The sequence below is a fragment of the Vicugna pacos genome, chromosome X, assembly GCF_048564905.1.
Source record: "Vicugna pacos chromosome X, VicPac4, whole genome shotgun sequence".
NCBI classification, from domain to species: Eukaryota; Metazoa; Chordata; class Mammalia; order Artiodactyla; family Camelidae; genus Vicugna; species Vicugna pacos.
Genome location: NC_133023.1, coordinates 54,343,686 through 54,370,505, shown reverse-complemented (window position 1 = coordinate 54,370,505; position 26,820 = coordinate 54,343,686). Strand labels below are relative to the sequence as shown.

At 52.5% G+C, this 26,820-nt stretch overlaps 2 protein-coding genes across 2 annotated transcripts in view; both read right to left on the bottom strand.

Moving 5' to 3' along the window:
- The window catches only part of DLG3 (discs large MAGUK scaffold protein 3), a 51,459-nt gene extending 45,589 nt beyond the window's left edge, over window positions 1-5,870 (bottom strand). The window contains exons 1-6 of the mRNA XM_072955667.1: window positions 5,499-5,870; window positions 2,114-2,164; window positions 1,572-1,696; window positions 1,206-1,375; window positions 771-907; window positions 282-426 (exon numbers count right to left, since the gene is read on the bottom strand). Coding sequence (XP_072811768.1) covers window positions 282-426; window positions 771-907; window positions 1,206-1,375; window positions 1,572-1,696; window positions 2,114-2,164; window positions 5,499-5,855 — 985 coding nt within the window. The 5' untranslated portion in view covers window positions 5,856-5,870. The remainder of the gene's footprint in view (window positions 1-281; window positions 427-770; window positions 908-1,205; window positions 1,376-1,571; window positions 1,697-2,113; window positions 2,165-5,498) is intronic.
- Window positions 5,871-12,335: 6,465 nt separating this feature from the next.
- Window positions 12,336-25,229, bottom strand: GDPD2 (glycerophosphodiester phosphodiesterase domain containing 2). Its single transcript, XM_072956471.1, has 19 exons — window positions 25,151-25,229; window positions 23,874-24,002; window positions 23,450-23,563; window positions 23,079-23,182; window positions 22,704-22,797; window positions 22,470-22,529; window positions 22,129-22,227; window positions 21,858-21,951; window positions 21,567-21,712; window positions 21,367-21,449; window positions 21,099-21,249; window positions 19,258-19,479; window positions 18,902-19,050; window positions 17,243-17,390; window positions 16,990-17,072; window positions 16,722-16,750; window positions 15,468-16,633; window positions 13,592-13,674; window positions 12,336-12,472 (listed from the first exon to the last, which is right to left on the bottom strand). Exons 3-17 carry the CDS (start codon window positions 23,552-23,554, stop codon window positions 16,581-16,583), a joined length of 1,620 nt encoding a protein of 539 aa, XP_072812572.1. The 5' UTR covers window positions 23,555-23,563; window positions 23,874-24,002; window positions 25,151-25,229; the 3' UTR covers window positions 12,336-12,472; window positions 13,592-13,674; window positions 15,468-16,580.
- Between the last annotated feature and the right edge of the window lie 1,591 nt (window positions 25,230-26,820).

Sequence of the window (26,820 nt, the reverse complement as noted above, 5' to 3'; positions counted from 1 at the left end):
GGAAGGCAGCACATATATCATTAGCTCTTTTTTGCCAAAGAGGGAACTAAAGACAGGTGAAAGGGACTTGTCCAAGGGCACCCAGCTGTAAGGGACAGAGCTGGGATTTGGACTTAGCTCTCCTGAGCACTAGTCTCCTGTTCTCTCTCTATCTCAATCTCTCTCTCTCTTTCTCTCTCTCTCTCTCTCCCTCCCTCTCTCAACAAAGAGTATGAACTTCTTCCCCTCCAGAAACCAGGAAGCAGGGCTTCAGGCCAGGGGCAGGGCAGATGGGTACGTACTGCTGGCGTAGTCGGGGGGTGCATACATGTCGTTGAGGTGGAGGCTGCCTGGCTTGGCCACCTTCAGATAGACCATATCAGATGTGTTCTTCAGTGAGGCCACAGCTTCCTCATGCCTCACATCCTGCAGATTGGTGTTGTTCACCTGGAAGAGAAGAGGCCTTAGGGATAATACTGGGGAGGAGGGAGAGCCTCCGCAGGGAAAACTGAGGGGCACCCTTTCAGTGAAATTCAACAGTGCTCTATCTAACAGAGGCCTAGTGCAGTGCTGTGAGGAGCAGAGACGCAGGAGAGAGGAGTGGGCAGGTGAGGGAGTTCCAGCCATGAACAGAACTAGGGCCTTGCTATCCAGGGACACTCAAGTCAAGTGATGCTCTCAAATCTCCCCATGATGCCTAGTCCCTGAGTGAGGTTTAGGTGGAGGGGGAGGCTGCTAGAGCTCCACCTCCCCATCCAGCCATTCGGGCATCCCCAGGAAGGCTGTCTCACCGCCAGCAGCCGGTCCCCAATCTGTAGGCGTCCATCCTTCTGAGCAGCACCTCCCTCAATGATCTTGGTGATGTAGATGCTGTTGTCTCCTGGGATGTGCTGGTTGCCAATGCCCCCAGCGATGCTGAAACCCAGGCCTGGGTGGGAGCCAGCAGGGCATGGGAGAGGGACACAAGGAGGAGTGAGAGTGCTCAGTCAATCCCAAATGCAACCCCCTAAGCCCAGCCATCCCACTGGCCACACAGGAGCTCCCCCCAGGGATCCCAAACACTTGGCTGCCATCCTGAGGTCAGTCAGGGTGAGACTCGAGGTCAAGAAAGAAGGCTTTCTTTCAGGGTGAGTTGGAAGAGGGAAGAGGGAGCCAGGCAGGGTATTCCTTTCCAGTGCCTACAGAGCCAACCTCTGGCCAGAGCACAGGAACCCAGAGGGCCGCACCTTTGGGCCCTTTAAGCAAGTTGACCTCCATGATGGTCTCTGGTGGGGGCTGTCGCCTCCGGACCACCAACCGCACCACTGGGCCTGCCTCCTTCAGTGCCTCCACCGCTCGGCTGTGCACCACCTCCGACACGTCCACCTCATTCACCCGCAGCACACAGTCGTTCACCCTTCGGGGGAGACCCAAGAGGCATGACACTGCGCCACCGCCCTTCCACCCCCTCTCCCACTCCCCCTTCCCCCTCTCCCCTTCCCTACTCTCCCCCTCCCCCTCTCAGATCTAATGGAAGGGTCATCCTGACAGGCAGTCCTCCTTCCCTCCATCCTGCCCATACCGCCCCCACGCCTGCTTCCAGGCCACCTCACCCCAGCCTCCCGTCCATGGCAGCTGCTCCACCAGGGATGATCTTGGTAATAAAGATGCCAGGGTCATCGGGGACATGGGGATTGTCGATACCACCTGCAATGCTGAAGCCCAGGCCAGAGTTGCCCTGCAGAGAGGAGTGGAGGGGCACAGTCTGCTTGCTCAGAGGGCCTGAGGGCCCCACCTACCTCTGTCCCCCAGGGAAGGTTCTCCAGGCCTCAGAAGGGGCCATGCTCGGCAGGCCAGGCCAGGGCACATTCATCAGAAATTTGGCAGATTCCCAGCCTGGGCTAGCCATTCTGGCGTGGAGGCCTCAGCGAAGCCATCCCCTCCTCAATTCCCCAGGCCTTGGCGAGCAAGGTCAGTTAATATCTGTTAGTCAGTTGATTGATTGATGCAGCAATGCAGCCTCTGAGGGACGCTGTTTCCCCATCCTTTCAGTGCGGGTCCCTCATGAGTCTTGAGACTGAGGTTCAGGGCCCTCCCCTCTTCTGGTTCTAACCCTCCCCTCCCACTTCATCCCCCCCTCCACCGGCAGACTCACCCGCTCAAGGACTATCTCCTCATACTTGAACATGCCATCACTGCCATTCACCTAGGGGAAGACATAGGCAGTTCCTAAAGTGCCTCCCGTCCCCCCAGTCATCTGCCTCCCCAGTCAACCTGCTTGTCACCTGCTCCGCACAGAGTAGGAGAGCCCAAATTGACCTCTTGGCCACAGATGGGGACAGGCTAACCCTGAGGAGGCCCCCCTCCCCTCACTTCCAGCTGGATCAGGCCAAACACAGCTGCTCATTTCGCCCGGATCAATTGACTGGGACTGAGCCAGCCAGTGGTGCACTCAACAAGAGGCTGGGCTCCGGGGCCTTAGGAGGGGTGCAGGGCTGGCCTCAGGGGGGTGGCAGAAATTGAACATGGCAGGCAAACCATGCGGCATCCATGGGGGAACCCAGTGGGGCCTGCTCCCTTTCTGAACCCCAGCTATCCCTGACTTGGGTCACAGACTTCTACCATGGCAGGGCTGGAAGAACAGCAGCCACCATCTTGTTCAACCTCCCTCATGTGACAGATGGTGCCACTGAAGTCCAGAGAGGACATGGGTTGTGCCTAAGGGCACACTGGGAGTTAGTAGCAAAGCAGGGACTGGAACCTGGATCTCCAGGTGCTCTTTTGATTAAAGCAAGCTGCCAAGGCCACTGATGTTCTGGCCACCCATCCCCTCTTCCCCAGCAGAGCTCATGGGAAGAAGGAAGGTTACCTCCTTCAGAGTACCTCATGAACCTTCATCTTACATCTTCTGTATCCCCAAGACCCCAGTTCCTCAAATGGGCAGAAGGAGTCAAAGTCTGAATCCATTTTCTACACAGGGGTTCTTGATCCCAAACCCTTTGTGTTTCTCAGCAGAAAAGGAACTTGTTGGGAGTCAGAGGCAAAGCCAGGGGTGAAACAGGACCAGAGTGGCAAAGATTCCCCATGAGGGAGAAGCTGATGACCCATGGACTGATTGGCAGCAGAGTCCATAGCCTTCAACATGCAGTAGCTGTGGGAGGAGAAGCCAGGGAAGGGGATGGAAAAACAGGGTTGGCCTAACCAACCCACGGAGGTGGCCTGCCAGACAGGACATACTTGTGGCCACTGTCAAGTGAAAATGTGATTCTGGACAGACAAGTGGCACCTGCTCCCTGGCTCTCGCTCTCATCCCCAGGAATGGAGGCATCCTTTGGCCTCTTTCACCAGATAGCCTGGTGCCCCTCCTCCATTTTTCTCTGGCTGTGTTGCCCCTTTCCTGACCCCTGATCCCCTCCTCTGAAGAGGAAAGCTGGAAAGTCAGGGTGATGGCTCCTCAGCATGCCCTGCTCTCTGCTTCCCCTACTCCCACCTCCACCACACACAGCTTTGGCTTCAAAAAGCAGAGAGGAGGAGAGGAAAGGAGGGCTGGCTAGTCATGTCTCCACCTTTTCTGGGCCTGGCCCCAGGACTTTATGCCCTGCAGCCCTAGGAGTTGGTGGGAGGACTCCAGCTGCAGCCCCACTCTGGTCCCTGATCCCAGGAGAAAGAATCGGTGGCTCTTCAGAGACCCAAAACCAACACAGTTGCCCGAAGTACCATGCAACAGACACACAGGCAAAAGACTCCCATGCAGCTCATGTATGCATCTGGTACACTGTGTGTGCCCAAATGTGCTAGCTGTGCTTCAAGCCCAGCTTCAGCAAGACCCAGTGGCTCCCGGCTCTCACTGGTCCACCCTCCAGCATCCTGCTGCCCCTCGCAGAGAACCTGCTCCCAGAGCCAGGAGCCATCCAGGGATCAGTCCTGGCAAGGAAACCTTGACCAACTTGCCGAGCCTTGGGACTGGCACCCATCTGTCAATTGAGCAGGACAAGCATGAGGGAGTGTTTACAAGGGTAGGGCCCCAGGAAAGAGGAGAAAAGGAGAGAGGGGGATTTGCAGGAGAGGGCAAGGGGCCAAGGCAAGGGACACAGGGAATGGTCAGCATGGATAGACAGAAGGCCAGAACCGAGGACTCCTCTCCCCAGGAAGTCTCCACCTTTTCTTCTGAGTGAGAGCACATCTGATCCCCAGAGGGGGACAGAGGCGGCCAGGACAGTCACCAGCTTGGGGCAGCCAGCACCTGCCCTCCACAGCAAAGCCTCCTCCTCATCTCTCCCTACCCCGGGGGCTGCAGAGCCGAATAACCGGCCCTCCGCCATGCATGCCAGGGACCTGGCTCTGCCGGCCCAGCCTCCATTTTGCTGCTTCTCCCACAGATGCTCCTTCCATTTTCTAAGCTGGCAGTTTAGGCTGGAAGTGGAAGCCGGAGTTGTGCCCAGCACCCAGGGGTTCCCAAGTGGTGCCAAGTCAGGGCTAGGGGGCCAAGTTCTCCCACATCTGGGGGTATCCAAGGGGGACATGCCCCAATGGGGCCAGTCCCTGCACCAGAGCAGCTGCCCCTTGCCTGGCTCCAGGCACCATGCCTGCTTTGAAGCAAAGAAGCTTGCTTCAGTCCCCCCCCCACACACACACAGCACACACACACTTCGGAGCTGCTTGGACAAAAGAGTCCGTCCTTCTCAGCAGCCTCGCAGCCTTGCTTGGGACGTGTCTCTCGCCTCCTCCCCCTCCCCTCCCTTGCCTGTCAAGCGCCTCTCACCAGGGACACCACACACACACACACACACACACATGCACACACACACGCGTGCACACACTTGCAGCCACATACTCACACATATACATGTAGCCACACACACACACAGGCAAACACAGCCCTCCCTGCAGCTTCATCTACAGAGACACCTCCACATTCAGAGAGACATCCCCACATGTCCATGTGCACATTCACACACAAAGGGACTAGGACGGAGAGGGACTCATGGCATCAAGGGATGAAGCTCAGCGAGCTGGGCACATGGGCTCCTCCATATAGATTCACAGGAGCTCCACAGCCTTCCTCCACACACCTCAACATACACACACACACACACACACACACACACACACACACACACACACACACACACATGTCCCCCCTACGCAGAGCACCATGCCCCCTCCTCCCCTCCTGTGGAGATACACACCACACACAGCCCCCGCAGAACCTCCAGCCCCCTGCCAGACACAGAGACACTGCTAAATCCCCCACACTGAGACAAACCCAATCCCCCTACACAGGAAAATGTGCCCCTCCGCCATACCTTCACCTCCTGACACACAGCTCCTCCCAATCCCCTCCAAATGGAGACCCTCCGACAGACACACACAGGGAAGCACACATTTCCAACAGCCTCTCCTGGCCCAGCTGCAATGCTAGGGCTCAGGGTCTGCTGGCTTGAAACCCCAGGAACCCCTGCTGCACCCCAGGCCTCTAGGCCCCCAGTCTCCAGCCCCACTGGGTTGCCACACTGCCCCCCCCATCTGCTGGTCCATACCTGCTCATACCAGTCCCGGTTGGTACAGGTGCACTCGGGCCACCAGCTGGGGCCGCTGCCGTTGAGTTTGGGGGTGCTCTTGCCTGGGACTGGCTTAGGGGGCACCGGTCCCACATCCCGGCCGGTGGGGATGAGCTTGGCCTTGGTGCGGGGGGTGGGGGTGGCCCCCGCCTGCGAAGGCAGGGTCTGCGAGCTGTAGCCCCCATAACCGGCGCTGGCTCCATTGCCCCCACCTGGCCCGTAGGGGTCGGGTACCTGCCAGTCCCCGTAGCCCGGAGGCTCGAGGCGCCGCAGGGCGGCCAGGCGGGTCACCTCGTAGCACTCGGGGCACTTACAGCAGTGCTGGTGCTTGTGCATGGCACTGCCCCCCGCGGCCCGGACCCCCCAGCCCACGCCGGTTTCCACGCCGCCGCCGCCGCCGCCACCGCCGCCGCCGCCGCCGGGCTCCCGGGCACACTCACACTGCTCGGACCAGGAAGGGGGGGGCACCCGTGGGGGCGCCCGGGCAGAGCGGGGCCTGGGGCCGGGCGGGCGTCCCGGGGCCTCTGCCCCCACGCTGCCCCGCACCCACGGCTCCCCCTCTAGCACTGGCGGCTCCGTGTCGCCCGTCGTGGCTCCTGGGCCGAGGCCCAGCGGCAAAGAAGAAGCGGGAGCTTGGGCAGAAGCTAGGAGCTGCGAGGACCGCTCCTGCACTGGTCCCCAGGATGGATCTGAGTGGAGTCAAGAGCATCTCTCCCTGGCTCCCTTCTCAGTTGATTCCAGCCAATCAGCGTGCAGAGTCAGGCAGCGGCAGCGGCAGCGGCAGGAATGCTAAACAGCGGCTCCTTAAAGGAACAGAAGCAGTGGCGCCCCCAGGCTCAGCCCCAGCTCCCCAGATATCTGGGCTACCGCCGACCCTAAGGCGGGGGCAGGGGACTTGGGCCATGGGTGAGCTCAGCCCCCAATCTCATGCCCCCTTATCCCCAATTTCAGCCCGTTCTCCGCCCACTCCACCCCACCCCACTACCAAGAGGGAGTTGCAGGGAGATGCTCAATGGGTCTCCGGGCTTGCTTTGAGCTGGGGCCACCAGAAGTAAAGACTTGAGGCGGCAGAACAGATCGGAGGGACGTTAGAGCAGGGTGAGGGAGGTGATCTCTCCTAACAGGGGACCAAGGAAGAAGGCAGCTTATGAGGTCACACTCTTGTCAAGTGCCTCTTCCTCAGAACTATTGTTCTCTCAACCTCTAGGCCCTGGAATGACTGCAACCTCACACTTGACCTGCTTCCATCACTAGTGAGGAATGTCAAGGCTAGAACAGGAGGAAAAGAAAGCTCTAAGCTCTTGCCCTGTTGCACAGACTCCTATCTCCTCCACCCCACTACTGCATAGTTATGATGCGAGAAAGAGCTTCAGGATGCCAGGAGAGTAAAGAAAGTCCAGGGCAGGAGGAAAGTTAAGAAGAGATCTGGATAAACAACAAATTTCTACTGTATAGCACAGGAAACTATATCCAATATCTTGTAGTAAGCTATAATGTAAAAGAATATGAAAAAGAATATATGTATGCATATGTATGACTGCAACATTGTGCTAGACACCAGAAATTGACACAACATTGTAAACTGACTATACTTCAGTTAAAAAAAAAGTGGAAGAAGAAGGAGAAGAAGAAGAAAGAAGCAGAAGCGAAAGAAAGAAAGAGAGAGAGAAAGAGAGAGAGAGAGAAAGAAAGAAAGAAAGAAAGAAAGAAAGAAAGAAAGAAAGAAAGAAAGAAAGAAAGAAAGAAAGAAAGAAAGAAAGAAAGAGATATCTGAAGTGAAGGAAACCTAAGGGTATGGAGAATAAGTTGGAAATACTTGTCCAAGGACAAGGACATACTTGTCCTTAGCCTCTCCTGGCTCAGCCTGTTGGGGGATGACATGCCAGGAAAACTCTTGCTGTTTTTGCTGTTCTTGTTTTGTCATTAGCTACCAATTATTGAGTCTTTACAAAATCCTAAGTGTTTTACATGTAAACAAAAAGCCTACCAAGGTGCCACTACTATTACCTGAATTTTACCAATGAGAAATTGAGGCTCAGTGATGTTAATACAGCTAGCTAACACAGCTGGAAGTGACAGAAGCGGGATGCCCAACCTGGCTGTTTGACTCCGGAATCCATGCTCTGAACCACTCAGGTACAACAGGTCTATTCTCAGTTCTCCTGCAAAACTCAGTTCAACAAACATTCATTGCACACCTACTCTGAACAAGACCTTGACCCAGGCCCTAGGGCTACAGAAATTCATTCTTAATTCAACAAATATTCATTGAACATTCATCTGCTATGTGCCAGGCTCTGTTCCAGGATTTGAGGATAGAGCAGCAAACAAAATGAGACACAACAAGTCCTTGCCCTTGGGGAGCTTACATTCTAGTGAGAGGACACAGACAAAAATTAGCAAAATAAATAAGTGAATTCTATACTACTATGTATGATGATAAGGGCTATGGAAAAAAAGAAAAAGAGCAGAGAATGAGGGATAGGAAGTACTACGGGAGGACATGGGGTTGTGATCATTTTTCTTCAAGTTTTTTACCCCCACATTTTAAGATGAAAATTTTCAAACATACGGAAAAATTCAAAGAATTTTACAGGGAACAAACACCCAATTGCCATCTAGATTCTCATTCTATTTTACTATACTAGCTTTCTCACATAATCTATCCTCCACATAGCCACTCCAACTTTTTAAAAAAATGAAACTTTGCAAACATATAGAAATTGAAAGAATAGTACAATGAACATATATATATATATGTATGTATGTGTGTGTATCTATATCTATATCTATATCTATATATCTTCCTCATAGAGTCAACAGCTGGTAATGTCTTGTTATATTTGCTCTATAGATCTAGCTACATTTTTGTTCTGAACCATTCAAATGTAAGTTACAGATTTCATTACATTCCTCCCGTAAATACTTCAGCATTCATCTTGTAGGAATAAAAACATTCTCCCACATAACCACAATATTATTATGACATCTAAGAAAATTAACAATAATTTCGTATCATCTCATGTCCAGTCTACATTCAAATTTCTCCAAACTTGCCTTTAAAAAACTTTAACATCAGGCCGCCTTTTTGCTCCCTCCTCTTCGGAGACAGTCCACACTCTGTCTATGGAGTGTGTACCTACTTTTACTCTAATCTGAGCACTGAAACCCCACACCACATGGCCTTTCTCTTGCCTTTTGAAACAGCCTACACTCTATGTAGTATGTATCTCTCTAAATAAATCTACCTTTACTCAAAAAAATTTTTTTAACATCAGAATCTAATCAAGTCTGTCACGTTGCATTTGTGTGTTTGGTCACATTTAATCTAGAACAGCCCCAATCTTAAAAAAAAACCTTTTTATTTTGAAGTAAGTATAGATTTACAAGGAAGTTGCATAAGTAGTATAGAGAGGGCCAGTGTACCCTTCATCCAGTTATCTACAATAATTTCATCTTACATAATTATAGTACAGTATCAAAACCAGGAAATTGACATTGGTACAATGCGTATATAGCTCTATACCATTTAACCACATGTGGAGATTCCTGTAACAACCACTGCAATCAAGATACAGAACTATTTCCTCACCACAAAGATCTCCTGGTGTCATCATTCTATCATGTTGAGGAAATTGTAGAAAACTTACCTCCATTTAAGTCTCTTTACCCTGTCCCATATATAGTACGGTTTTCTTAAATATTTCCTCTATATATATCAAGCTCCAAATCAGATAATGTTATACTTATTGCTTCAACCATCAAACATTATTTAGACAACTCAAGAGGAGAAAAGTCTGTTGTATGTACTTACATTTTTACTCATTCTATTCTTTCTTCCTTCCTGATGTTCCAAGATTTCTTCTTTTATCATTTCCTTTGTTTTGAGAACTGCCTTTAATCAGTCTTTTAGGGTGGGTCTGCTGGTGTCACAGTCTCTTAGCCTTCCTTTGTCTGAGGATACCTTGATTTCTCCCTCATTTCTGAAGGATATTTTCACCAGATATAGCATCCAGGCTTGGAAGTTCTTTTCTTTCAACACTTGGAATATGTTGCGCCACTTCCTTCTGGCCACCACAGTTTCTGATGAGAAACTGCTGATGTTTAAATTGTTTTTCCCCTGTTGGTAAATGGTCTTTCTCTCTTACTGCTTTCAAGATTTTTTTCTTTGTCTTGCTTTTAAAAGTTTGATTGTAATGAGACTTGGCATGGCATTTCTTTGACTTTATCCTGTTTGGGGTTTGTTTGGCTTCTTGAATCTGTAGGTTTGTCTTATGCCAAATTTTGGGAATTTTCAGCCATTATTTCTTGAAGACTTTCAGCTTCACCCTTTTTCTCTTGTCTTTTTGGGACTCTGATGATGCAAGTATTAGGGCTTTTGTTATAGTCCCGCATGTCTCTGAGGCTCTGCTCATTTTTTTAAAGTCTATTTTCCAACTATTGTTCAGATTGGGTAATTTCTAATACTCTATTTCAAGTTCATTGATTCTTTCCTCATCCTGATGAGCCCGTCCACTGAGTTTTTTGGTTGTGTTATTGTATTCTTCTGTTCTAAACTTTCTATTTGATTCTTCATCATACCTCCTATTTCTTTGCTAAGATTTTCTGATTTTTTTTTCATTTGTTTCAAACTTGTTTGTAATTGCTCACTGAAGCATTTTTTTAAATGTTGGCCACTTTAGAATCCTTCTCAGATCATTGATAGCTTGCTGTCATCTTGGTGTTGGCAACTGTTTATTATTTCTCATTCAAGTTGAGGGCCTCTGGGTTCCTAATATGATGAATGAATTTTCATTGCACCCTAGACATTTTTGGATATTACCTTATAAGACAAAATCTTACTTAAATCTTTTGTTTGGGTAGGCTTCTTCTGACACTGTTGCCATCAGTGGAGGGGGCCACTGCCTGGTTCCTGCCAGGTATGAGTAGAAGTTCAAGGTCCCCCCTTGGCATTGGTTGATACCCAAGGTGGGGCTCTTCCTTACTGTTAGGCAGGGGTGGGAGTTTCAGCTCCCCACTAGGGCTTCACTGACACCTCCCTGGCTGGGAGTGGTTGAAGGGCCTCCTTCCAGCTCCCCAGGTGGCTTCCACTGAACACAAGTAGGGGTGCTGGTGGGGGTGAAGGTGGTAGAGGAGTGTGGTGGGGAGGGCAGATGGGAGAGAGCAGTGGCAAAAGTTCTGACTCTTCACTTGGCCTCCTGACACTCTGATAACCCCCAGCAGGGAGGGAAAGTCTTGTTACCTTGTGGAGAATGGAAGTCCAGACTCTCTACTTAGCCTTCTCTGACATCACCCCAGAGAGCAGGGGGTGGGGAGGAGCCTGGTATAAGGGAAAGTCTTGGTTTCTACTTGGTCTTTGCCAGCTGGCATGGGTGGGGCTGCAGTTTTTTCTGTGATGCCTGGGTGCAGTAGAGTGTTTATTGTCAAGTGTTTTCTGCTGTATGGCTAAGTTGCCCATTTGCTAGTCTTTGGATTAGAGAGAGTGGGTTTTTATTGAGGCTTTTTGTGTGTGTGCCCATTGGCATTTCCAGGTTGGCTTCTCTAGTACCCAGCCTGGAATATATGAGGAAACAAGAAAACCCAGGGAACTCACACAGTCAGGTCTGCCCTTTTCTCCTTTTAGAGTCTTCTTATGTTTATTTTATGGATCACGTGCAGAGTTTTAGCTGTCCTTAGTGGGAGAAATAGGGAGAAGTGTGTCTACTCCAACTGGGTCCAGAACTAGAAGTCTCCCATCTTTTTTTTAATTAATGACATTGGCTTTTTGAAAAGTACAAGTCAGTTGTTTCATAGAATATCCTACTTTGGGATTTGTCTGTTTTTTTTTCTTCCCTCATGGTGTCATTTACCTTGTTCCTCTAGACCCTGTATTTACCCTGTAAAACTGGAAATTAGAATAGAGGCAATCTTAAATAGGTTGGTCAAGGTAGGCCTCACTGAGAAGGTGATATTTGAAAAAGGACTTGAGGGAGATGAGGAAGTGACCCATGCAGAAGAATATACCTAGCAAGGGAACAGCCAGTGCAAAGATCCTGGGTAAGGAGTGCACTTCACTTGTTCAAGGAGTAGATGGAGCAGAGTGGAAGGAGGGGAAGTACTATGAGATGAGATCAGAAATTTAGTAGGAGACCAGATTATATGGGGCCATTGAAAGTATTTTGGCTTTATTCTGAGAGAGATGGGGAGCCCTTGGAGGGTTCTGTACAGAGAACTGTCATGATCTAACTTGTGTTTACCAGGATTGCTCTGGCTTCTGTGTGGAGACTAGGCCACAGGGGACAAGAATGAAGCAGTGAGACTAATCAGAAGACTGCATTGATCCAGGTAAAAGGTGATGGCAGGTGGTAGCACTGGAGGTGATGGGTGATTGGATTCTCATGGATGAATTTTGAAGGGAAAGTCAACAGGATTTGTTAACAGATTGAATATGAGGTACGGTTCCAAGGTTTTTTGGCCAGAGCAACTGGAAAGGTGAGATTGCCACTGACTGAGACGAGGACAGCTTTAGGGAAGGGGTCATTTAGAGGGGAAAGATGAGGTGTCCAGATTTGGACATGTTGAGATTGAGACGTCTATCAGACATCCAAGTGGAGATGAATAGTAAACAGGTCCTGTTGCCAAGGTGGTCAAAGTTAGAGAAATGGAAATACAGAAGCAGATCATTACAATATTTGTGAAAAGTGCTGTTTCAGAGGGGTATACCAAAAAGCAAGTTATCAACTCTCCTTGTTGGGGGCAGGAGGGGCTTACGAAAAATTTTACAAAAGAGATGACATTTTAAATTTTGTCCTGATGGGTGACAAGGTGCTCATTAGGTAGAGAAAAGAGAGAAGTGTCTTGTTCTCTTTATTCTTAGACCCTGGCACACAGTGGTTGCTCAGTCAGATGCAGTCCAGTCACTAGCTGTGTGACCTTGGCGGTTACTTTACTTCTCTGAGCTTCAGTTTCTTTATCTATGAAATAGAAATAATCACAGGGTTTTGTGAGGATTAAATGTAAAACACTTAGCATATTACCTAGTATACAGTGGGTTAGGGTCAATTATTATTGCTGAATGAACAAATGAATGAATATCCTTCCTAACCAAGTCTAGGCTAGGCTGGTAACCCAGGACCTTAAAGTCTTTTATATGCTCAGCAGTTTGTCAATACCATAGAGTGCTAGACTCTTTTCCTACATCCTAAAAGTAGGTCAGGAAAAAAGCCCCCTATAGCCTGGGCCTTGGTTGAGGAATAAGCATTGCTAAGCTGGAAGTGAATGGAGAGAGTCAAACTGTCTTCCGCACATCCCATCCCCATTGACTCTCTCTCATTTTTCAGTTTTAATGAATTTGAGTAAAATCCGTTTACATTCATAGTGAGCTTCCCCCCACGCCACAGTCTCTGAGACTCAGACTGGACTTGGTGAGCAAACCTGGGAAGAGGTCGGCAACCCTGAGTGCCTTAACACTTGCAACCCCTTCCCAACTGCTAGAGCTCCTGCCTGAGGTCTCAGGGAGACAGGTGCCCCCTACAGGTCGAAAACAGCCCCACGCCCCTGCAGGCGGCTGTGGTTGCTAGGCAACCAGGCGGCCTCCATAGAGACTGAAGCAACCCAGGAGCAAAGAGCGCGAGAAGGGATTTGGGAGGAGATAGACCATTTCTCACTCCCATCTACCATCTCTCCGGCGCCCTCAGCAAATTGACGGGGTTGGGGCAGTGCGGCCTGCTGCTCTCTGATAATCTGGGTTCATTTCTTGAAAGTACAGCTTCATTGGGTGACCCCAGTCTTTGTGTGTGGAGAAACCATCACCCTTGCTCTGCAGCTGTTGGGTTACAACTGGGAGCCGGAGACAGATTGCTTAAGGCAGAAGTTTCTGGTTTGCAAGTAGGGAGCATTGCTGTGGGTGTGCATCCTTGATGAATGGGAATTCTAGCACATAGGGCGTAGGTGGGAATAATTTTGGTGATTAGTTCAATAAGGTATCAAGACTTCTCCATCATTCCCAATGTATGGATTAGGGAACGCCTACTTTAGTCCATTAAAATTAAAAGGGCCCATAGAAATGACAATATATAAAGGATCATTCATACCTTGTTGGAGACAAGTCTCTCAGTGGCTTTCCTGAATTAGATTTCTCTATGGAGTAGGAAGAGATCCTGAGGTCTGGTAACCCCTGTGAGTAGGGGCAGAGCCCAACAAGAAGAAAAGAAATAAAAGAAGAATGGGAGGGTGGTAACAGAATTCAGCAGCTTCCTAGTGCTGTGTCTGGTTTGGGGCTAGCAAATTCTCTTGGCTCTGTGCCCCCTCCATCAGGACCATGCTGAAGCACCCCACCCTTATGAGGACCTTTGGGGACCAGATATCTGAAGCTTTTCCTCCTAGTAACCTAGCATTCTGGCCCGGAGTAGGTACAGGCAGGCCAAGGCCGTGGCCACAGTAATCCGTCCACTTGGGATTTGCCTCAGGTAGTACAGCAGGAGCTTCATGGTGGCAGAGCCCCAAGCCATGGCAAGCTTAGGGGAGAGCTGTGCCCGGAGTCTCGTCGCGGACTTTCCCTCAAGAGTTCCAAGGTAGAGATAGAAGCTGAGGTATTGGCAGTCAGAGAGGTCCTGATCCAGCTCTGCCCCCATCCACAACATCTCCGCAGGGCACGATGGCAGGGGGAGGCTCCTGGCTCCGAGTGCTTCTAAACTGAACTGGGTCGGGGCTGTGCCTCAGCTCTATTAATAGCCCCCTAGCCCAGCCTGCTAGCCCCAAACCCGGATGCCAGAAGCTGTGAGTCAGCAGCTAAAAATAACGGAGAGCAACTGCACCCGAACCCCAATGAGCAGCTCCCCTTGGCTCTTCGCCCTCAAGTTTTTGTCAGTCTCAGTCTCCAGTCCAGGGCCCACAGAGGTTAAGTGCGCCATAGCTGTCCAGTCCTCCTGGGAAGGGAAGAAGGATGTGTGGTGGCAGGCTCAGGGCTGAGTACTCAAGGCTAGGGGGTAGGATCAAGGGTTTGGGACACTCCGGCCAGGAGTCTGGACTCTGAGGTTAAGAGGACTGCGGCTGAGAACCTGGGAGCTGAGAGGTTGAGGTTGCGGGGGTTGGAGACCCTGGAGGTGGTCAAGGTTAGATCGGAAGGGGAGGAGAGGAAGAGGTTGCAGGGCTGCGAGGCTGGGCGACTGGGAGAGGACAGAAAAGCAGGGATGGGGGGATACATGCTGAAGAGGTGGGAGCCTGGCAGTACCTGACAGGCTGGGCGCCCCAGAGCTGGGGCCGGCAGTCGGTCTGAGGGGCGGGATCGGGAACGGGGAAAACTAGGGAAATTCAGCTTGAAAAGGCAGTGTGCAGAGGAGACCTGTTGGGTCCAAGGCGCCGTGGACCCCGGCGAAGACCGGGACCAGGCAGCGGCCGCGGCGTCGGCTCTCGGCGCGCCTCCTGCTTCCCCGCCCGTCGCACGCGGGTGCCCCCGCCTACCACGCCAGCTGCAGACCAGGTATGTTTGCGTGGACGGCGGCCTGTGTATGTATGTGCATGTGTGTGCATGGCGGGGGCGGGGCGGCGAGAGAAGGGAAGGGGCGGGGTCCGGGAGGAGGAGGGGGCGGGAACACAAATTCAAAGTCAATTCGGTCCATCCAGAGACCGGAAGTGGCCTGGGGCGTTCTGGGAATTGTAGTTCCCAGGGCTTCCCCAACCGAGGAGGGTCTCGTCCCTAAGGTGCCAGTGCTCCCCCAGGTCCCAGTCGGCCGAGAGAGGAGGAATTGAGAACCGAACCTCCTGACCTCGTTAGACTCTTAAATCGATTTCCCTTCATGTGAAGACACGAACCCAGGCGAATGTGGGTGCGGTGGGGGACTGAAGAGTCAGCCACAGAGCCCCCTCCTGTCCCGGTGCTTGCCTTAGCCCCTCCCCCACTTCTACCAGACTCCACATCCTAGGCCAGCTCCGCGCTGGTCACCTTAACTGTTTAGCCCGAGGACTCACGAGCAGCAAACACACCGGGGAACTTGCTCCTCGAGGGAAAGTCGCGCCCGGCAACCAGACCCTGCGTGCAGCCCAAAGAAGCGAAAACTTGTGGAAATCGGACCACGCCCTGAGGGTCCGGAGTCAAGGACACAGATCCCCTACCGGCACGAAAAACAGGTGGCATTCGGCAAATACGTCACGGGTGACGACCGACGCAGCCCTCCTCTTGGGGCAGCTGACCACGAGGTGGAGCTACAGCGCAACTGTGCACCATGCGCCTGGGCCACCGGAACGCCCGCCGTGGCGGCTGCTCTCCTGCTTCCCACTGGCAGCACTTCATTGCCCTAGGTGGTCCTCTTGCCACCTCCAACCTACGAATCTCCCCGTGATGACCACTCCATGTCATGTCACATACAACCCTAGATGGAAGGCGCATCTTCCACCCAGCCCCAGCGCTGAAAAGATTAGACTGTGCCAAATGGGCATTAAATTCATTAGATGACAGATAAACAGACAAGATTCAGGAACCAGTATGTCTTGAAGAAAAGACTGTGCACAGCAAAAAGCCCCCTGTAGGTACACAATTACATGGCTAGATGGGCTCTTTAGCTGCCTGGCCGCTAGACAGGAAAGCAGCTTAATTGCAGGGATCAGGGGAGACAGTGAATGGAAACTGGTCGATGTCTCCATCATCTTATAGTTCTCTGGGAAAGGCGTTTTAGTCATCTCCTTCATCACTGTTCCGAGCTGTCCCATCCCTGACACCCTGTGCTTTCTACACAACTCGTGCACACAGGTCTGAAACATGATCTTTGCACACAGGTCTGAAACATGATCTTGGTGATCTCCTTGTCCCTTCCTCTGTTCTAGTTTCACTTGGGGAGAAACTTCTCATGACTCAGTGTCTTCCTAACCACCTCAGGTCAAACCCCAAGGGGAACAGATTCCATGGAAGCTTGGGGCATGCCCACCATCTGGGCAGAGGGCCCTCATAGTTCAAAACTTCCTGTTGGCAAAGTTCACCCCATCCCAACCCCACCAACATTCCACCTCTGCCATTCTCGCTTCCTTGCCGTTGGCCAATGCAGACAGGCCTCAGCCTCTGGCTCGTGGGGGCCCAGGGCAGGGCATTCACTCCATTCTGAAATTGTTGATCCTGGTCAGCAGCACTGCTGTCTCTAAGCCTGGGGAGGGAAGGGAGGTGCACAGAGGGTGTGAACAAGAGGAAGTCTAGAAGAGGAGAAAAATGAGGTGAGGGGAGCAAGTTCTTACCAGTTCGGTCTCTCGTCTTAGCACATCTCCTATAGGGAGAAAAGCTTCCTATTGTGAGTTCAGCCAGCTTTTAACCCTGTGTTCCCCCAAACTGCCTCGCAGAGGTTCAAACCCATTTGGTGTATAAGGAACGGGTTGAGAATCACTAAGGTACCAAACAGACCAAACCCAAGCCACAGGCGGCAGCAAATATTGAGTCTGAATCAGCCCCACCACCAGGACCCTAGGGAGCATAAACATCTGGAAAGCTGAGGCACAAAACACTCACCCTTGGAGGAAGAAGGTCCACAAAAGCAGCAGGGTGGAGACACAATTGGTAGTGACCCACATCACTAGGTAGGTTCCAGGGGGCTATGGGAATAGAAAAATGTTCCTATCTGTGGCCAGAGCCACACATGTAGGTATTCAGCCACACATGTATGGTGATAGGGGGAGAGGAGGAGTAAGGAAGAGAGGAACAGGGTTAAGGAGAAGCAGGGATGGGAAAAGAGGAGGAGGGGTGGCAGTCCCAGAGCCCTTACGATAAGCCAGCTGGGGTAACTCATCTGCTGCAGCAGCTGGCAGTCGTTGGTGGTGACCGAATCCACCCCTGCACACCAGAGGAGGGAGAAGAGCCAGGGCTTGTTCACCACATATAGGTTCACTGAGACATTATCTTGGTGCAGTGCCCTGTGGAGGGTGGAGAAGAAATAGGGAACATCCAGAATCATGGGGCCTGAGGCATGGGAGGCAGCCCCTGTCTGTGCTTGAATCCACAGAGTCACTGCCATGGAGCTAACAGTTCTATCTTTGCATGGCAGCCTGTGACCAGCTCTGTCTCCTGGTGGATTCCACCTCTGGGTCCTAGTTTTGCTGTCTGGGGCCACTGACATCCCTTCAGAGGTCCAGGGAACAGTGGCCATGTTCCCCTGAGTCTTCTCTCCTCCAGGTCGACAGCCCCAGTTGCTTCAGCCAGGGCTGGGGACCTGGCTTATCACACCCTTCACCATTCAAACCTCTCTTATTTGACCTGACAGCAGTTTATCCATGTTCCTTTTGAAGTGTGGGTCCTGCATCTGAACATGATATCTCAGGTGGTCCCAGGTGGGACCAGCTTCGAGGAGAGCAAAACTCTTCCTGCTTTCTGGGCACTCTGTCCGTGCAAAGGGAACCCTGGGTCAGGTTAGTTTTCTGCAGTTTTAGTGCCGCTGATGACTCAGTCATGATGCATACTGTTCAGCCAAAACCCTGTTTTTTTCCACACATGTTCCTGCCAATGCCCGTGTCTCCCTGTCTTGCTTTTGTGCAATCGAGCTTCTTTTGGACCCCGCATATAGGTCTTTACATGTATCTCTGTTGCATTTCATCATGGTACATTTAGCCCCGCATCTTAGAGTGCTTAGACATTTCGGGGCCTCTGTTTCCCCATCAGTGTATTCATTCCCAGCTCACACCTTTGGGAACATGATTGGCAGTCGATATAGACCAGGACAACACTAATGGGAGGGCCAAACTTGATGTCATGTCTTCCTCTGTGGTGAATATGCAGGGAGAGATCCTTGAAATACAATAACTGGGCTATCCTTCTGTCCACATTTTTCTTTTCTATCTGACCACAAGGGTATAAGGCAACCATCATGTTTACTGGCTGAGTCAGCTTCTGGGGCCCAGCTCACATCTAGGACTTTCTCACTTCTGTCCCCTGGAGCCATGCTCTCTTGCACTTAGCTTTCTGGTGTAGAATGAAAGTTAAAATCCTTCTTGTGGCCAACATGGTTCTACCTGATTTGGCCTCTGCCTACCTCGCCAGCCTTGCCTTCCCCTCGCTCATGAGGCTGCTGTTCCTGCCCTTCTCATCGTTACCTCTTTGTGACCCATCAGGTCTCTGCCCACTCTTCCTCCTGTGGCCCCTCCCTCCCACCCCCAGTCTCTACTATATCTCCCGATTTTATCGTCTCTATATCACTTATCCCTATCCAGTATCCAATATGCCTATGTTTTGTTCAGTGGTTGATTGTCTACCTCTTGCACGAGTACGCCCAAAGCCTGCAATAAATAGTGCCTCCCACGTACCTTGTGTTCAGTAACTATGTGTTGTAGGAGTGAATGAATGAGTGAGTGGCCTTTGCTCTCCCAGCATTGGCTCTTCCCCACCATTAAGCCTCACGTGATCTCCTCGGTACCTTTCCTCTGGCACTCACTTCATATCCAACAGTGGCAGGTCTTGATAGCGGAGGTTGAGAAACTGGGGCCTCTCAGTTCTGTTGCTTCCCTGATATCCGTATATCTGGCGCATTCCGGGGGCCCGTTGTTGGACATGAGCCCGATCTTCATCTGGTAGCCAAAGGACCTGCGGTTCGAGATGTATGGGCATAAAGCTGGGGACGCCTGGGGATTCCATGGAGGGGGGAGCAGGGCAGAGAGGTTTGACCACAGATGAGGTGTATGAGCTGGGGTGGGGCCCTGGGGCACAGGGAAGCCTCAAAATCATCCCCATGGCCTAAAGAAGGTAGGGGAGAGGGGCAAAAAGGGGCACTTGGCATCCTAGCAACATCACCATGGCTTGGGGCACCCCTGAACTCAGCACAGCCTCCACTGTCTGGTTCACAAAATCTTCATAGAACCGGTGGTTTTGTGGGGGGCGGCGCAAGTCAAACATGATGGAAAGGTTGTGTTCAGCTGCTTCCTTCAGTATCTCTTCCAGTGCTGGCACTCTCTGATTCTCAGCCTCTTTCCTATCGGGGCCTGACAGTGGCTTAGCTTCCCAGAAGGGTTGCCTCTGTAAGAATAGGATAATTATTTCAAGACCAGAAGGAGCCTCCAGACCATCCCCCCATCCTCACTATCTTCACTCCTGATCCCAGCTTGGGATCCAGCTTCTGCCCACCGCTGAGCCAGGGTTTTTGCTTTCTCCAAACTGTGGCCTTTTCTAGACTCACTGACACTTGACTCTAACCCTAACCTCCTACCCTCCTGGTTTCCTAACTGCCTCGCTCTCACTCCACTTTCTCTTTGGTCTTGGGGAGACCTCTGGGATCTTGATTCCTTGGTTTCCTCCCCATCCAAAAGCCCCTCACTGGCCACACCGACATCCCCTACCCATGATCTATCTAGAGCTTGAACTACTTTTCCACAGCACCCTCAACTCCCTTCTTGCCTGACCTGCCCTATAAATCCCCAACTCTGGTTCAGTTCTGCCTTTTCAGCCCTCTAGAACTGGGGGACAGAACACACCACATGGACAGGTGGAGTTGTAGGCCTATTTTTGGCGCTCAGTGCCACCTAGCAACCCCTTCACTTGTTGTTGATTTGCTTCCTCTCCCATTCCTCCTGGTGGCTCTTCCAAACATCTGCCACTCTCCTCTCCTCCCTTGTAATCAACCAATGATCTTACCTCTTACTCACGGACATGGAAGAAATAAGCTACCTAACACTCATTAAGTATTTACTATGTGCCAGGCAGTACTAGAAGCGCTTTATGTGCGTTAATTTATGTAATCCTCTCAGTAATCTTACAAGGTAGGTATTGTTATTATTCCCATGTTGTTGATAAGAAAAATGAAGCACAGAGACCCTAAAGAATGTTGCCTAGGCTCACATAGCTACGAAGTGGTGAAGCCAAGATTCAAGCCCAGACATCCCTTGTTCTTAATCACTCAGATATGTCATTTTATATATATATATATATAATATATAATGTTATAACGTGTGTGTGTGTGTGTGTGTGTGTGTGTGTGTGTGTTATGTACCCAACTGAGGGGCTGGATTACGGGAGGACTTCAATTTTAGATTATTTCTCTGACGTTTTAATTTTGTGCATGACTTTTTCACTTTTTTGTATGACTTTGGTAATCAGGAAAAGAGGAACTAAACAAATGAAGTATCCTTTTAAATATTTTCCATCACCTGCAGGATTGAAGCCCACACTTCTGCGCCTGGCATTCAAAGCCCTTCAAGACCAAGCCTCTGCTCACCTGGCCAGACTCATCTCCCATGACTCCCCCGAATTCTATCTCCCAGTTCCACTGAGCCACTTTCTGTTCCCTGTAAACACTTCTTCATTTTTCTGGGCTTTACATGCGACTCTGCCTTCAGACCGGAATTCCCGTTCCCCACCTTGCCCATCTTGAAAACCACTCGAGTTTCATCTGCTGCTCAGCCGTCCTCTCTGTTGAAACCACTCCTGATCCCCTCTGACACCCACCCTGCCCAACAGTGACTTCTACCAAGCAAACACACCTTGTTTTCGCTCAAGGTTTCATATTCTGAGCTTGTTACCTAGGTATTGCAACTGTATACCTACTGCCCAGCACTGGGCTCAGCAGATGCTTATCAATAAGTGAACTCTGCCCTGAGTGCCCTTGCACGTGGCTGCCTCGTCCGGAAGGCTGTCCTCACCTCCAAGAACCAGGTCCCGGCATTGAGTCTTTCCAGTTCAGCCCAGGAGAAGTCACTGCTGTGCGCGGTGACTCGGTCTGGGAACACAGAAGCCACATCTGTGGTCCTCCTAAGGCGGTCATCGTGCATAAGGAAGGGGATTCCGTCGGAGCTGAAGGCACAAGGGATATCAGAGGGCCAAGCTCTGGGGCTGGTGGGTCATCATTTCCGGAGCCCCCTTGCTGTGTCCCTTGGGTGGGGGAGGGGCCCCTCCCCCCGCTTCCCTCACCTGATCATCACGTCAGTCTCAAACACGACAGCTCCACATTCGGCTGTCTTCCGCAGGGACATCAGAGTGTTCTCGGGAGCCAACTGGGAAAGGGAATTGGTGAGGAGGTAGCAGGGAAGAGTGGGAACCCCCAGGACTGGCCTCAGCAGCCTGGAGGAGCGGACCCTCCCTGCCCGGCCAGCATTCTGCCCAACACTCACCATGGGGGCCCCTCGGTGTCCCACCAGCTCGGGCTTGGGGGGTAAGTCTCTCAGTTCCCTGATACAGGGTGAGGAGATGCTTAGGGGAGCCAGGTAGATGGCCAAGGTAACTCCAAAAAATAGGAGCAGTAGCAGAATCTTGGGACCTGTGGGGAGCGGGGGACAGGCTCTAGAGGAAGGACAGTGGTGGGTGCTGGGGGCAGAAAGCAGAGTGCAGGTGCAGGAGCCTGGACAGCAGGAGGCAGAAACATTGATGGCCAGGGAGGGTATATGGGGGGGTGGAGTTGGCACCTCTTTGGTGGATACGGTAGAAGGAATCAGCCACAGGCCAGCCCAGGAGGGTGATGCCGGCAACTGCTCCAATATGAAGGAATGGGGCTGTGGCCTGTGGACAAGAGCTGGTGAGGAGGGCTCTTTTCTCCAGCACCTCCCCCCTTTCCTCTTAGGACCTGACTTTTGGAGTTGAGAGCTACATTAGTCTTGGGCACCAGGGAGCAGGATGTGTCCTGGGGTTCGCCACAGGCTAAGGGCCTTCCCTAGGCACCCGATATTGGCTACTCACCTGCAGTGACAGACGTAAGCTGTGCCACTCCTCTTGCCATTGGATGTCCAGTCCCACAAGGCCAGCAGCCACAATAAGTACAATGAGGAGCAGCATCACCTGGGGGACCAGGGATGAGTGGGGTGTTCATGACCTGGGCTCATGGCTACCTTGGCTGCCCCTCCCTCTATGAAAACAGGACTGTTCCCTTCCCTCGACTCATCCACTTTCCTTCTCTCACTCAACAAATATTTACTGGGCTTCATTCAGGTCCTGAGCTCATGCCCAGGGAGGGAATCACCAGCCAGCTAAGCCCTGTGCCCACTGTGCTCCCCTCCTGCTCGCTACCATCCCCACTCTACCTTGTGGATGTGGTGCAGATGCAGAGGTTGGCCACAGAGCCGCAGAAGCAGGGCCAGGAGCTGGGGGCAGAAGTGGTGAGAGCTATGAGGTGCCAAGAGGGGTCACTGAGTGGGCTTCCCAGGCTGGCACCTCCCACTGACTCTCCCCTCAGTAGCCAGGGTGAGAATGACAGGGTAGAGCTAACAGGAGGAAAGGGCTGAGGTGGGGGTCAGGCCAGCTCCCCCTGGACCCACCAAGAGCAGGGATGCATAGGTGACCAGTAGAGAGATGACCAGCAGAAATGTCAGGGACCAGTCCATCCAGTGTCCCCAGTGCCGGAACAGGAATCTGTGGGAGGCGAGGAGGAGGTGTCTGAATGGGGGAAAGGCTTCCTAGTGACCTGAGGAGGGTAGGGGAGAGTTGACCCAGGAGGAGGACTGGAAGGGGGGAAGGGGAAGCCCTTTACGGGGCCAAGGTCTCCAAGGACTGGGAGAGACTTTATGGAGGCATTTTCTCAGGAGGCCAGGCAGGGGGAGGGCCGGGCAGGGCTGGGGAGGACTGAGCACGCGGGGGTCCCAGGGTGAGGAACAGGTTGACATGTCTGCTGAGGAAGTGGGGCCGGGACTCACTCATTGAAGTTGTGCAGGTCATTGAGGAGGATGAGCACGATGTACAGCCAGCCCAGGGACAGGAGGAAGGTGAGGAAGAGCAGGCCGCACCAGACGTAGTCACACTGCAAAGGAGCAGGAGAGACGTTCACAGCCCAGCTCCACTTCAACTCAGAGTCCCCAACGAATGGCAGCTCAAGGGGGCTTCTTACCAGGTGTGGGGCTGCTCTGCTCTGCAAGCAGCTCTTTCCCTATTTGAGGGATTTTTTTTTTTTTGCTGGGGAGACAAGGTCCCTTCCCCTCAGCCGCCTCTGAGCACACTTGGCCTTCTTATGCCTTCCAGTTGGCTTCTGTCTTGCACTTCCACCCACCAACCCCCATCCCTCCTTCACCTTGCTGTTTTGCATCCTCTCCTTGGGGCTTTTCTTCCAGCGGCAGCTATACAGGCAGTGGAGGCCATGGGCCCAGACAGAGCAGCAGCCGGCGGACTCGGCCATGGTGAGGGCCTGGGGGATGGGACACTTAGCTTCTAGGGACCCTGGTAGGCAGAAGGCAGATTCCCAGCCTCCCTCCCAGTATATCTGAGGAGCCCTGGGGGAGGAGCAGAGGCCTGGGCGGCTGCTCAGCAACGGAGGTCACGGGGCAGTGCCAGATTGGATGAGGAGGTGAGGGAAGGGGTCTGTCTTTCCTTTTTATCCGCATACCTGGAAAGTCAATGGGATACCCGGGAGGTCCAGCCTCTGGGCTGGGTACACACCCAGTCTCTCCAATTCCTCCCTTTTTAACAGCATCCCTATCTGGGGATGGAGCACTTACCTGGGGTGGGGACTCAGGAGAAACTTTCTTGGGGTGGGGCAAACACGGTTTAGCAAGTTGAGGCAGATCTGGCCAAACTTCAGGCAGCCCCGTATTGAGGAGACTTCCACCCCAGGAACTGGGAGTAACCTGAAGCAGAGGCACCAGTTCTGACCTGGGGCTGAGGGAGGCCCGGCTAGTTGGCCAGTTGCTATGGATACAGAGCTTGCAGACACCACAAAGCCCAGGACTGAAAGATTCTCTGTCTCCACCTCCCAGGGGGAAGGGGACAATATCAATAAGGGGAAGTCTTGAGGGGGAACAGCTGGCCTGGGTCACTCCCTGCTTTATGAAGGAATCCTTCTCCTGCCCAGGCACAGCTGGAAAATCTAAGCCCTCTTGCCCCAGTCTTGTCCCTTCCTGATCAGTCAGGAACCCAGTCCCCACCTTTCCCCTTTCAGGGGCCCCACCCTCTGAGGTCACTTTAGTGAAAGTACAACAAATACTGGGCAAAGGTATGTGTGTGGGGGTGTGGTTGTCTTGGGGCAGGGGATTCCTCTACCTGGCGCTTTGGGGTCCAGCTGAGACAGCTGGCTTATTGATCCCCAAACTAGGCTGGGTGTGTGATTGTGATTTTACATGAGAGGATGTGCGATTCATGTCAGCGTTTGTACATGTGTGCACACCAGTGGCTGTCAGTAAAACGGGTTTCTAGGTGACTTTGAATATGTAAAAGAGCCCCTGGATACCCCCAAAGAGTGTGTGGTCTAAGGAACACGACCCTTTGCCTCGTCACCTGGGATCCCCACTAGGCTGTGGAGTCTTAGGGGTGCACAGTGGCTGAGCCCCTGAAAGGAGAGGGTGTAGCTGCTCCTGAAACTGCCCTTCTTACCTGTGCTTGCCTTGGGAAAGGAGGGTTGGAGTAGGGCATGGAAGTTAGGGGGCCAGAGCCGGGGGGAGTTCTGGAGGAAGGAAACCTCTCCCCTCCCAGGAAAAAGCCAGCCCAAAGAGAGGCCCCCTGCCTGTTCCCATACCAGGACTGGGTTGTAGTCGCCTGCCCTGGACTCCAGCTGGACTTCAAGTCCTGCCCCTGCACCCCAGACCCTGCCTTCCAGGGTCCCCCCTCCCTCCAGGAGCTCCCAGTAGGATGGGGTCAGGATGTGAGCAGCCAGGAAACCCCAGTCAGGGGAGCTGACTAGGGGTGCTGCTCAGTCCCTGGGCCCAATCTCTGCCGGTCCGAGCCAGTCTCCACCCCACCACTCCCGCCTGTAGCCCCCAGCCTTCCCGAGCCCTCACACCTTTTCTCAGCGGTAGCTCTGCTCTGCTCTCTGCTCTGCACTGCACTGCTGCCCAGCTTTTCTCCAAGTTGTCTGCCTCCTCCCTCTTCCAGTCCTTGGCTCAGCCCTACTGGTCAAACAGGTGGCACTGTTGCCACCTACAGGAGGCTGTGCAGGTCCTCTCCCGAGGCCTGCCGCTGGCTGCTGCTCCGTGGCCTGTGCCCAGCCCGGGTGGGAAGATGGGAGGGAGGAAGAGGGAGGGCGAGCAGATCTGGTTCTTTACTTGCTGCCGGTCAGGGGGCTTGGGGTGAGGAATTTCTTTGTGCAGCCTTCCCCATCCCTCTGTCCCTCCTCCTCCTGTTCCCCTCTCCGTCACTGCTGGGGCTTTGTCCTGGCTCAGGGAGGCGAGGGCTGAGGGCACAGGCGGGCGGGAAGCTGGGGGGAGGTGACCATACAACTTTGCAACTTGGCAGAGAGTAGAGGGGGCCCAGCCAGCCCCTGGAAAGGGGTGTGTGTGTATGTGTGTGTGTGCGTGCGCGTGTGTGAGGAAGCCTAGCATCTAGTCTCAAGCTGTCTGGGAGGACAGCCTTGATTCATCAGCCTCCCTTCCCTCTTGGGATCCTGCTTCTTCTCCAAGGTACATCTAGAGGAGACAGTTGCAAGCCACTTCCTGTTTCACCTTGTTTCTGGACCAGGGGTCTCCATGGTGACACTAGCAGCCTTCCCCTTTCCATCACCCCAGAAAGTATATGCTCATTCTAGATGTGCTGAGATTTGCATCATTCCTGCTGCCTTGACCCCAAGGCATCTAAAGTCTCTTTCCAAGAATCATTTGAGGAATGTATAGTGTTAGGGTCACTGGCTTTTGGCAGATGAACACACAAAAGACACTGTCACACCATCAGCAGGAGAGAGATGGCCAGGACTTTGCACAGTCAGCTTAGCCCTGAAGCACAGGGCTCTGGGTAGGCTGGGGACTGGAGGTTGGCTTGACTGACTTGCCCTCTCTGTCTTTCCGCTGAGGCAGGGGCTCGAAGTCCAGGGGCTATCACAGTGTTGATGGGAAAGGATGTCTTCTCAGGGATAAGCTCATTTAACCCCCCCATGCATTGGATTTGGAACAGTGAGAAGGAAGACTGGCTCTCTTATGCCAAGAGCTGGGCCTCCCTCCTTCTCTGCCTTCCCATTGTATCCGGGGGCTCGAGTTGGCAATGGCAAAGGCTCCCTTGCTCCCTCTGCATTAAAATGCAGAGAAGCAGGGCTGCTTGCTGGCAAGAGGCCAGTGAGGGCTGCTGGGTCACCTAGTCCTGCAGGCTTTGCTCTAGGCAGGTTGTCCTTCGGTTTCCTTTGCTTGGACTCTATTGGATTCTGGAGGAGTCTTGGCTTTCATGTGCTGAATTCGAGGGGGGTGCTTTGGGAGCTTTTTTTGGTGGGGGGTGGTGGCTGGGATTCAGAATGCATGGAGATGAAGCTCAGGACTTGTGAGCTTCTCAGAAGAATGCATGGCCAGGGTTGGCTCCCTTTTTGCCTTAAGCAGAGGCAGAGAACCCTGACGCAGAGTGAGGAGTAAGCCACACACTTCCCCTCCCCTTTCAAAGGAAAAAGCAGGCAGCTGGGGCCATGCTGCCCAGGGACCAGGCAGCAGTGTGGTCCCATGCCCAGGTGACACCAAATCAGGCCCAGGGCATTAG